Source organism: Tachypleus tridentatus, chromosome 3 (genome assembly GCF_004210375.1).
Source record: "Tachypleus tridentatus isolate NWPU-2018 chromosome 3, ASM421037v1, whole genome shotgun sequence".
Lineage (NCBI taxonomy): Eukaryota > Metazoa > Arthropoda > Merostomata > Xiphosura > Limulidae > Tachypleus > Tachypleus tridentatus.
In genome coordinates, this window is record NC_134827.1 from 4,774,306 (window position 1) to 4,787,122 (window position 12,817).

At 35.3% G+C, this 12,817-nt stretch overlaps 2 protein-coding genes across 2 annotated transcripts in view; one reads left to right on the top strand and one right to left on the bottom strand.

Moving 5' to 3' along the window:
* The window catches only part of LOC143247909 (uncharacterized), a 106,495-nt gene extending 97,418 nt beyond the window's left edge, over window positions 1-9,077 (bottom strand). Inside the window, exon 1 of the mRNA XM_076496458.1 lies at window positions 8,716-9,077. The gene's annotated coding sequence lies outside the window, so the exon portion shown is untranslated. The remainder of the gene's footprint in view (window positions 1-8,715) is intronic.
* The window catches only part of LOC143246248 (uncharacterized), a 41,012-nt gene continuing 36,744 nt past the window's right edge, over window positions 8,550-12,817 (top strand). Inside the window, exon 1 of the mRNA XM_076492651.1 lies at window positions 8,550-8,643. Coding sequence (XP_076348766.1) covers window positions 8,565-8,643 — 79 coding nt within the window. The 5' untranslated portion in view covers window positions 8,550-8,564. The remainder of the gene's footprint in view (window positions 8,644-12,817) is intronic.

Below are 12,817 nucleotides of genomic sequence, written 5' to 3' on the forward strand. Positions count from 1 at the left end.
TACCATAGCATAGGCAGCAGAGCTACTGGTTCAAGCTGATGGCAAATAACTGCCAATACACAATATCAGCACCAAGCCAATTGGCAAAGTATAGCGATACTGACCACAAATCAGCACATTTGGGATGACCATAACAAGTGCTAAATACTGTAGCAAATGCTCTGGAAATGTAGTAGAGCCCAATGGTAGTCTTGTCCTCTGGCTTGGGAGAAGCACAATAGAAAACTTGTGCCAAAGAATTTTAATGGACCTCAGTAGCTACTAGTAAGAATGCAAGGAGCAAAGACTAAGTTCTTGGTAAACAAAACAGGCAAAGACTAGTATACTTCACAATATTTCAAGTCATCTGAGTGGAACTACCACTTTGGTAAGTGAATATCTACTTCATTCTAGTGATAGGCATTAAAAGATAACAGAACCTCTGGTTTAGTCTTGGTGTTGCACACAGAACAAATGTGGTTACTTCCAATCTCAAATACGGAATAGTTATCTTTGGGATGGAGGGTCTGAGAAGTTTGTCAGACAGTACTATTGTTTCATGGAAAAGTCATCAAATGCTGCCCAGATTGAATGTAATGCATAAGAGAATGTAATAAAGACAATAATAGTAACTTCTTTACACAAGTGTCACTTGGTGTTTAATCTGGATAAGCTATAATGTATAAGTGCCAGTGTCATGTAACCAAAATATATATGCCACTTATGAAATAAAATGTTTTGTTTACATATATTGTCAGCATTAGCTCAGCCAATGATTTGCTATACAATGGATGAAATACTAGTGCTGCTTTGTAATTAAAGATAATTGGCTATCCAGCTGGATCCTGGAATAGACACAAGAATGGTAACGAAACTGAAAATGGATGATGCTTGGTAATGCTCCAGTCACAAAACTTGCCTTCTGTGACCAAAGGCAAGTGCAGGACTATTGACACACTCGAGAGTATTGATTAATAAATGTGTTCCCAATTTGGACTCAAAATAGCAAACGTAACTCAGAGACTTGCCTGATGGACTACTGAAGTGTTTGTTGGACTGGACAGCTGACTGAGTTGAACAATGGTGATTAAACACTATATAGATACATGCAACACATGTCAGATAACGCAACCACTGCACCAATTTCCTTGAAGAACTAGACGATTGCAAGTGCTGAACTACCTTTCCCTGAGTAGTAATGCAATGTACCATGCGTGACTACACTAGTTGGTTGCTGGATGATAATCAAAGCTAAGTTCATGCAATAATTAACTAAAAGGAAACAGCATTCCTTGCATTCTGGGCTATGGGAACATAAGTTCTGGCACAATTTATGGACCACATTTATTGCAATCCAGCTATCAAATGATACTGAGATGCAATATATATGTGCCACACAAAAAAATCACCACTCGATTATCGAAAGTTAGGATGATCATGTGGTTGAAAAAAATCACTGACTGAAAGAGCACTGCAAATCCTTGCTTTCAAAGGCATAGAGTGGATTTCTGATGCAAAACGTTCTCCAGTGTTTCAAGAAAATCACTGAAAGAACCTAGTTTAGTGGTGAAAACTCTGCAATGCTTGTTAGATTTTTTGTAATCTTTGCAGAAGATATGCTGTGTTTATGGTTTACCTAGATAAATCAAGTAGTAACAGCTTTAATTTTAATCAATGGCAATACTTTTAGTTTGTTTGTTGTTAAATACAAAGCTACACAATGATTATATGTGCTGTGCCCACCAAGGGTATTGAAACCTGATTTTTAAGCAGAACAAGCTCTCAAACTTACCAGTGAGCCACTGGAAAGCAAAATTACAAAAGAAGCAAGCATACATATAAAATAGCAATAAATAATAATATGACAAGAAGGAGAAAAAAAGAAAACAAAGCATGGATGTAAAGGATCAGATCTCAACACTGAAAACTGATTAATCTGGAGATAACTGCAATGAATAACCTGGAAAGTATTGCTACAAAATACACTGCATGTTTGATATTCATTAGTGCTGAAATAACATTTCAATTTTGACATTAGGGCCTATTACACGTTTGTAGAGTTTTCATGGGAGACAAAGTAGAAAGAAGACTCATGCTGTTGCAAGGGAAGGAGAGCATTTTTTTGACCTTGGGTTTTAAAGAATACAGTTTTATGTGATGGTTCTGACACAGTTTTACCTACAGTTTTTGTAAAAATAGTTCAAAATATTCTAAGTTGGTTAAGTTGAAACATTAGTGAGTGAGTGAAATCATCAGCAGTACACAAAATTCACAAATATATTTACACACATGGTGTACCTAATACTTTATGTGATTATTAGAGAAATGTTCATGTTAATGTAGATTAAAATATTTTTAATAAGCAAGTAGTTTTACTGAATGTTTTCTTAATGATGCTTCATTACAAAATACAGTTTTGAAGCATGAACATTGGCTGTAATAGGGGCAGATGCCACTCATGCAATAAAACTTGTTACACAATTTCTAAGTGGAAGAAAGTTCCCAAGAAAAGACAATGAAAACACTGAAAAAGCTATCAATCAAAGGCAAGATCAGAGATGTCTCACAAAAGTCGGCTCGGCTGTATAGGACCCAAACAATCTAGATCCATATTTCTTCCAACATAAGCCAGGATTTTACTATGTGGCAATCAGATAGTTGGCTGGAGGTGAGCTGTGATCTTCTGAAGGTAGCACTTCAACAGATAGCTGGTCAATTCCAAACCCAAGAGAATTAGAGAATCTGCAAGTTCTTGAGTTCCCTGGATATATGTTCTACATACATTAATGAGTGTTATTATACATCAAAGCTCCAGATATGTTGCTTTGCTAGGATCTCATTCATAGTCATAAATTAATATTATGACCGACCCTTTAATCTACACACTCAGCTGAACTTTGACCAATTACAACTCATTGATCCATTACATTTGAATCCACAATTTCATTGTTCAAGATCAAGTTCCAGTCACAGTCAATTCTCATTTTCAATTATAAAATTGCACCTGACAAGAGCCAGTATTCCTAACTTCCAGTCTTTTCTTGCTTTCTTTTCTTAAGATCATAAGTAAGAATTCACCCCTCCTCAACATTTTAAACCTAGTAGCTGCTCCAGGCTTTCTTTGGAGTGAGGGTCATAAAGAGATTACAAGAGGTAAAAACAACTGCACCTCCGCTTTTAAAAAAATTCTTAAACTATGTCCAGTAAGGATTAAGTGTTGTGTACTTGTAACATTGGGTCAAAAACTAGCCTAATATTTTTGTATGTTTTAAACAGGAATATCAACCGTCCTCCTATTATGGTCTCATATTTTACTCATAAGAGTTAAAATACTTTTGGTGGGATAGTGTATAAATTAAAATTACATGTCTAAAATTATATATATTTAATTGTTCTCTTAAATATATTTGCTGATACAAATGTTCCTTTAAACGTTTTTGTTTTCTGTTTTCAATAAAATCGTCGGAGCCAAATCAACGTATCTACTCACTGTCATACAAAGCGATTCCACGTAACTATTGGAAAAACATTATGTGAATAGTACTTTGGATCACTGGCGTTGATACTACGTACTCAGACGAACAGAAGCCACAGAAGCAAGTCTGATACAGCGATTGAACCCTTTTTCAGCGCCTCGTTCTTCACCATGCAACGCTTACATGCAAATCACGACAAATGGACACATAAAATGTAAATAAGCTTCTCAAATATTTTCCCATGATGCCTCAAATAAATAATATAGTCGTCCGTAATCTTGTGCTTACAATATATTCTTGGGTTGCACTATTTCACGTAATAAATATAACAGCTGCTACAAGTTTGGTACACCAACTTCAGTGGCCTGATACAGTCTATCATTATTTTAATGCTAAGCCTCCTCCAAAAAATAACGGAAAATAAATAACAATTTCGACTTTTATGATACCAAGTGATAAACCGACACTTCTATAAGACTGCTTAAAATACGTAATAAAAATTATATATATACTCTTCAAAAAAAAGAAACGCAAAAGGCAAAATATGAGACAAATTGTTAACAAGTTTATTCCGGGTAGTTCTTTATGACATGTGTGAAACTTTGCACATTCACTGCTGAACATCCAAAGTCTGCAAAGGCGAAGTCCACGCTCACTAGGTGAAGTTGAACGTCACTCAACGTCAAGAACGAGTATGCCCCCCGTGAGCATCAATAACTGCTTGGCATCTCTTACCCATGGAAGCGATGAGATGACGAATCACATCCTGTGGAATGGCTGTCCACTCAGCCTGCAAAGCTGTTGCAAGCCGTGGTAGAGTCTGCGGTTGAAGTTGTCGCCGTCGCAGACGTCGGTCCAACTCGTCCCAAAGATGTTCGATGGGGTTTAAATCTGGTGATCTGGAGGGCCAGGGAAGAACGTTGATGTTGTGGTGTCTCAAGAAGACAGTGGTGAGTCGGGCTGTGTGAGGACGGGCGTTGTCATGTTGAAAAACGTCGTTGACGTTCACCATCATGGTGAACATGGGGCCTAAGAATCTCGTCGACGTATCGTTGAGCCGTAAGATTCCTTCGAATGTGCAAAAGGTCTGTTCTGGCATTGTAGGCGATGGCAGCCCACATCATGACGCTGCCACCACCAAATCTGTCAACATCTTGCACACAGTTTGCTGCAAAACATTCACCTTGGCGACGGTAAACACGGGTCCTTCCATCCTGCCTACGAAGCATAAAACGTGATTCATCGCTGAACCAAACATGTCTCCATCGTCGATGAGGCAATACCCGATGTGCCCGAGTCCACTGCAGCCGTGCTTGACGATGCTGCTGGATGAGGATGACGCCTCTGACTGGACGTCGAGGTCGGATTCCTGCATCTCGTAGACGGTTGCGTACGGTCTGATCGGAAATCCTACGCAGCCCTGGTATGGTTGAGGCAGTAGACGTCGCAGTGGTGGTCCTATCTTGAAGGTGACGTAACCGGATGTTGCGATCTTGTGCGGGCGTTGTCACACGAGGTCTGCCAGATCGTGGACGGTCACGAGTTGATCCATGTTGTTGGTGGCGATTCCATAGCCTTTTGATGGTGCTTGGGTGGACATTCACAGCTCTGGCAACATCTGATCGAGATTCGCCTGCTTCCAAACGACCAATGGCGTTGTTGCGTTGTGCTTCAGTCAGTCTTGGCGTAACTATATTGCGTGTCGGTGGCTTAACACTAAGCTATGAAAACCGAGAACCCGTCACTTTTATAAGGAATTTGCACATGTTGCACTTGCAGAACATGCAGATCTCTCAAACAAATTTATTGGACACGCATGCGTTTTGGCGAAAAATCCGATGATTTCCTCCGTTTTCAAAGTGCACAACTTTTATTGTCATTTTGGTCTGACAATCAGTGCCTTAACACGTGTAACATCACATACTTTGAGCTTGTAACGTTATTACATATATTTCTCTTAAAAATAACAAAAATATCCCTTTTGCGTTTCTTGTTTTGAAGAGTATATATAACAACAGCCCGAAGTATTTTACATCCATATAAGACTTAAATGAAATTATAAAATCATCTATCTATTCCAATCTTTTGCTAACTTAAAGAAACAATGCTTAATGGTGTTAATACTTACAATACATTTACCGAACTTACAGTACTAAAATCCAGGACTAGAAGTCTAGCAGAGCTAGGTAATTAGGGCGCTTGACTCACAGTCAGAGAGTCGTGGGTTCGAATATCGTCCTTCCAAACATGCTCACCCCTTCAGCCGTAGGGCGTTGTAATATTACAGTCAATCCCACTATTCGTTGGTAAAAGAATATCCTAACACACAAATTCGTGGTAGATGATGATGACTAGCTAGCTGTCTTCCCTCTAGTCCTTCACTGCTAAAGTAAAGACAGCTAGTGCAAACAGCCTTCGTGTAGCTTTGCATGAAGGTCAAACTAAATGGGACTATATTCTCCACGGTAGACAGAATGTAGAATACAATCAATTGTATCGATTAATTTGCGTTAGAAACAAACTCAAAAACTATTCTGTTTGAAAAATAAACGATCCAACATACAAGAACCTGTATAACTTATCAATAATTAAAAATACATTCCAAATAATTACATTTTATTAACAATTAAGTTACTAGATCAACAACAACAACAAACTAATGCTCTTGTAACACTTGTAAGAGACAACAATTTTGTAAATCAATATATGAAACAGGCTTACTAAAAAAATAAGAAACTGACTGCGAGTTGATTTATTTTGAATTTCACAGCTAAACGAGGACTATCTGCGCTAGTTGTCCATATTTTAACGCTGAAAGACTGGAGGGAAGGCAACTAGTCTGTTTTGTTTGTTGTTTTTTTTATTTTGCGTAAAACTACTCAAGGGCTATTTGCGCTAGCCGTCCCTAATTTAGCAGTATAAGACTAGAGGGAAGGCTGCTGGTCATCACCACCACCGCCAAGTCTTGAGCTACTCTTTTACCAAGGAATAGTGGGATTGATCGTACCATTATATCGCCCCAACGGCTGAAAGTGCGAGCATGTTTGGTGCGACGAGAATTCGAACACACGACCCTAAGATTACATGTCGAACGCCTTAACCCACCTGGCCATGCCGAGCCAAACAGTTTAATCTTAAAGTCTAAGTTCAAGGGAGGTTCAGTTTAATCTGAAAAACAGCAAAACTCAATTCTCCATCGACGAAGAGATAGTATGATTACAATGCGAAAGTCAACCAGTGGAAAGGTAAGCGTCCCCAGCTTACCTCATCATCTAGTGAACATTCAGCAGATGTCTCAAACCCAAACGATGTACATCTACCTGAAGGTGGGCTTGAGCTTACAATAACAGGTTCTCCAGCAGGTGTTCTCCAGGCTGTTCAAGAAGTACAGGTTACAGATTAACAAATAAATGCTGAAAACGCCGTTTTTAATAAATGGAAATACTTGGATAACAAACACACAAAGACATCCTCAAATGGTAAAGGTAATTTAAAGCAAGAGTAGCAACTTCGTTGGACCGAACAACCCAAGCTCGTGGGATGGATCTCAACTCACCTATTATCAACAAGTTCCACCACAGCAGACTCACAATCAGCACTGATAAAAAATCTGTTCCTAAAACCCGTCAGTCATTCAGGGTCCCCTATTTGTAAAATCAGTTCTATCGTAATACTCGTATATCAAAGAGACTGCTTCTGTCATTGCAAATATTACGTCTACCTTCTCTCCATCAGCATCAGAAAGTAGTGTTGATGTTAAAAACAAATCTTCAGCTCATTGCTTACTTCATTAAACATGGAAATTCCCAACAATCATGGTCACGAGTTAAACAAGCAGTACACTGCTGGATATTTTTGGACAGCTCACACTTCATAAATACCAACAGTAGTTTTAGAAATAGCAGTTGTTCACAAAGCAACGACAGCACTAGTGTCTTCCACGCTTCAAACTCATAAGCATATACACCACAACCCATGATTTTTAACATTCACCAGCAGAACCTTCATCCTGACACTGGAAGAGAGGTGTATCCTTACCAACAACAGCAACTTTTAATGCAGTATCAAAAACTAACACAGCAAATTGGTTCTTAAATCACTTTCCAATGAGACCTCAACAACATCTGATTAGATATTTCCAGATGATAGATCCTCTTGTCTCATCCTAACAATTAATGCATTCCTCATCTGCTGCAAGATCACCACAGCTTGTTCCTTTTCTTTGTCAGCAGCACGCAATGTTCCCTCACCATCCAATACAAACTAATTCTCCTCACCCACTTCTCTTCATGGCAGGTATTTCACAAGCTTATAATCGTGGTTTCAACCAATGGCATGATGCTTTTTTCGAGCCATCAAATTCCAACTTGTTCCATGTCGGTATGGTAAGCCAGCTCTAAAATGCTGTGAATCAAGATCTCAGCCTTTCTAGACACCATAATCCAAAAGTAGCTAAACAGATGTTTAAAAAATAGTCGTAGGAATGTATGTGTGTATGAATATTATAAAAAAATTCTACTTTGGGCTTGCCATGAGAGAAACAATGACTGTGTTTTTGATATAGATTTAGTTGTTTTAATATTTTATACTTAAGTTATAAGTAATAAAAAACTGAAGAAGAGAATGACACGGTATTCGATTAATTTTTTCAACAATTTAGTTTTGGTTATTCAATATTTGTAATTACAAAGCTTCACAATCGCCTATCTGTGCTCTGCTCATCAAGGGTATCGAAACACGGTTTTTAGTGTCGTAAGCCTGTAAACTTGGTGCTGAGCCACAGAGGTCTTATCTCAACAAAATGTTTGATTTGTTAATGTTTAAGATACGTAACTTGTGTACAAGTCTAATTTATGTATGATCTCTTGGTCGTTTACAGATATAACAAAATAATACAATTTAGGTATGTGTATGTATATGTACGTGTGTGGTTAAAATAATTTAATATACTTCTCGTCCCATTAAGACTGAAAATCGGGAAAGATATAGGAAAAACATTTGTGATATTTATTTCATTTTAATCAAGTTGGCACCCTTAAACAATTTACTGGTATAAATGCTTATAACAACGAATTTTAAGAACCTTATTTAAATTCATATATTATAGTTATGAAGCATTCCCTGAAACTTTGTGTTTACGCCCAAAAGGAGGCCACCAGGGGCTTGTACTTCATATTAATTTCAAAAGGTATGATCTCAAACCATTGTGTTATCTATAAATTATGATAATAATTAAAAAGTAAATATAATATAACAATACCTTAACAATGAAATTCCTCACCCTTCAGTGGCAGCCATGATCTTCTGTTCTTACTGGACTTTTCGTTTGTCAGTGGCTTTTAGGCTTCCATAAAGACTTTTGCTATGCACGTAGTTCTCAAAATGTCCAATAACAAAATACATTCAGTACGCGTCCATCCCACTTCCTTATAAATTATGATAATAAAAATATTCCCAATTACTATTCAATATCCTTCTACCTTAAATTGCGTACAGTGGAGAAGTTAAGTACGAACATCCACTGAATAAATTCATAAGTTTTACAGTTAAGAAACACGAATATTAAACAGATAAATTCATTTAGCTGAAAACAGACTGGCCTCGGTAGGTTCGCTCGAGACAGACGCCATTTAAGGGATCATACATTTATATACTAATACCTGAATAATAATACACAACGATTTATTAAGTTATAAAAGTACGTAGAGTTAAAAACACATAGTATATGTTCTATTACTGAGAGTAATATTTCATGTAATAGTTATCTATTATTATGATAGCTTAATATTGGGTTATTAATTGTTATTGTTCAACTGGTCCCTCACTCATACCGCCGGAAACATATGCACAACAAAATATTCCAAATTTAACTTCCAGTGTTCCACAACATTGTTTAATGCGTGAAAAAAGTATGTATATAATAATATGCAATCCTACATAAATACCAGACTTCATAGCGTAAATCTAATAGACATATTAAAGCAAAAAAATCATCAATGGCGCATGAACACACATTTTTTTTTCTTGTATTGAATTAGGGATGCTTAATTAACATATCAAAATCTGACACGAATGACGAGGAGTACAAGTTTTGGCGGGATTTTGTGAATTACTCTTTTGGGAAATAATGTAGGTAAATGGTGTGGAATGAATTAGTTTATGAGTAACAAATATGTACATTTGCAGGGTTCTTATAATACAGTTATTTGTGTTTGAAAGTTTACAAATAGGCTAAACAGGAAGAATACTGATTAAACACAAATATAAAAGTTGCAGTATTAGTACTGCTTGTGTAAATACATGGTTTTCTTCTGTGGTGTGGCGCCATCTATTCCTAGGTATAGTATTTAATTATCTACAGTTATGGCCAATCTGTAATTGTAATTTACAAGTAAAATGTTACTACAGCTTAAACGTATATATGTCAGTCATCTGTTTTGCCATACCTTTAACATTAAAGTAAAAAGTCCCTATTAATGTGTTCATTTTAACAAATATGGTTGAGGACAAATAAAGGAATTACACTTACCTACCCATACTTGTAAATAATAATACTAACTTTTTATCAAAATCAGTCTACTTAGATCATAACTAAAAAAATCAACACAGTTAAGAGCATAGTTAATTAAGTATTCTTTTATTAAGTTTTTTTAAATAAATGTTAGCATACATTATTTCATCAGCTGGTGGGAATCCGTGAATTGTTTACATACTAATATATTGTATACCGTGTATTTTACTAAGAAACGTTTAACTAGATTAATGTGAGTAAAAGAAGGAGAAATTCTTTAAATGTATGTATTTAAATTAAAGGTGCATTAAGAAAGTAAGGAAAGTAACTTTGGAGTAATGATTGTAATCTGATGAGTTTCACTTAAAACTCAGAAGGAACTAACCAAGAAGATAATTATAATTCAGAAATTGGCAGGTATGAAAATGTTGCCATCTTGGATGATTGTAAATTGGATCTGTGTCACGTGTGTGAGAAATTTAAAAAAAAGATAAGCTGGGAAATTAAAGGCTTAAATTCGTTTGCTTCTGTTATTGGCAAGATATTTGTGTTGATTATTAGTCATTTCAGAAAAACATTTTGAAAATTAATATGTAGTAAATAGTTTTCTTCATGGATGTTAGGAAAGAGTTTACTTGCATATGTAGTTGTTATAATTATTTTGCTCAGAGCTTGCTTTATAACATAATGTTTTGTAACAACATGGGACCTGTTGGTCAATCTCAGCTGTTCTATCCTCTAAACTAAATCAAAATAATTTTAAGAAAATCTTAAAGCAAACCCTTATTGTTCATATATCAATCTAGCTTCTCTTTAAAATCACTTAGATTTATTGCCTCTAGAACATCTAAACGCAACCCATTCCAAAGGCCAACCACCCTGTTAGAAATTGAAGCTTTTCTTGCTGAAGGTAACTTCTATCTGGCTAAAATTTATATTTGTGTTCCCTAGTCTTACAATTCTTGAATGTGAAAAAAAAATGCATCAACACTATCAATTCCATTTACAATCTTAAACATCTCTATCAAATCATCCTAACTCTTCTTTTTTTCAAGAGAAAACAATTTGAGAGATTTCAAACCAGGCACCATTTTAATAATTCCTGTGAACCATTTTTCAATAATTCAATGCCTTTCCTAAGGTAAAAATTCCAAGACTGAACACAATATTCCAAGTGTGGCCTTCACAATGAAATTATAACCTGTGTATAACTTCTTGTAGATGCCCACTGCTAGTGCAACAGTAAGTCTAAGGATTTAGAACACTAAAATCATTGGTTTGATTCCCCTTGGCGGACTCAGCAGATAGCCAGATGTGGCTTTGCTATAAGAAAACACACATGCTCTTGTAGATGCTGCATGTGTTGACTTTTAAAAAAACTGAATGAAGTATGAGAGGCATGAGAATGTAGGAGGAGTTTGAAAATTTCTTTAAAAATAAAGGATTGATTTACATTTTTACTTTTTTTTTAAAGCAGTTTTGTTGACCATATATTATCATTATTTACAGAAATCTTGAATTTAAGAGTAAGAATGTTATTGTAACAATTATGTAATACTTCGATGAGGTCTCATATATTAGGTAGTCTTATTTCCTTATTACATGAAAACTGTATTTGTACTAATGTAGACATCCTGAAAGGAAAATAGAAATAGGCTACTGCAATGATTTCTGGGTTTAAAAAAAACTTACCAATGCAGAGTGGAAAGACTACAGATATCTTCAATAATAATGGGACAAGTAAAACTAATATCAGAAATAATATTATAAGTTATAAATAAATATTTTGTCATGTAAAAACATTAAACATACAATTTTGCTGTTTCTATTTTCATTAGAGAAGAAACAGTACCATTTCCTTATACCTTACTTAATTTATTAATGGTGCAGAGTTTCCCAAATCCATTTTACTCTGGAAATTTTTCCTAGAATTGGATATGCTGCCTATAGAAGTTATATTTAAAGATTTATGAAGTAACAAGCTTTACCATAGTAAATATAAGCTTTAGAAGCCTATATACAGTTTTTTATTTTGTAGAACTACTTTTTGTGAAAAGTTCTATACATAAATGTGTATGTGGGAAATTGTTTGTATTTGTGGTCTCTAAAAGCTGTTTCACATATATCATTGTGAAAAAACCTGTTAAGTAGTGTAATGAATTGGACATCAAGGGGTCTATTTACCAAGCAAGAATATATCCACTTTCAACAAACAGAAACTAATCACTTATTTTATTCCTGATTCCTCAAATATTCATCAACTCTTTTTCTTAAAGTCGCATAAAGCCACAATGTATTGATATTTGAGCATAGTTTTTGTTCTTTCTAACTAGCTTTTCTGATCCATATTTCACTTTTTAATATGTATTTTATTTCCTTCTAATACGTAATATTTAGTTATTTTGTAAATTATCATTTAGTGGTAATTAAAGAAAAAGTTTTGATACATATAATTCATGTAGGTAACAACTTTACCAGATCTGCTAATGATTCTACAGTAATAATTGCTGTTAATAATAAATAGCCTTAGTTATAAGTAACTGGTCAACTATAAAAATTTTCTATGACACTCTGCCCTAGGTCATCAGCTGGGTATCATTGCTGATTGTGGTGTATTTGGCTTTCAGACCAAGAACACCTGATGAAGTTAGGCCTGCTTAGCAGTATTGTTAAGTACTGAAGCAAAATTACCACATGTAATCATACCTGTCACATTTTGCTAATAAAGTTATTTCTATTTAAAAAAACTAATGTTCTATATTAATCTAGCTGATAATGTAAATAATTAAAATACATGTGAACTATTTAAATTTGATACTTTAACTTGTGAAGTATATAAACACATACTTGC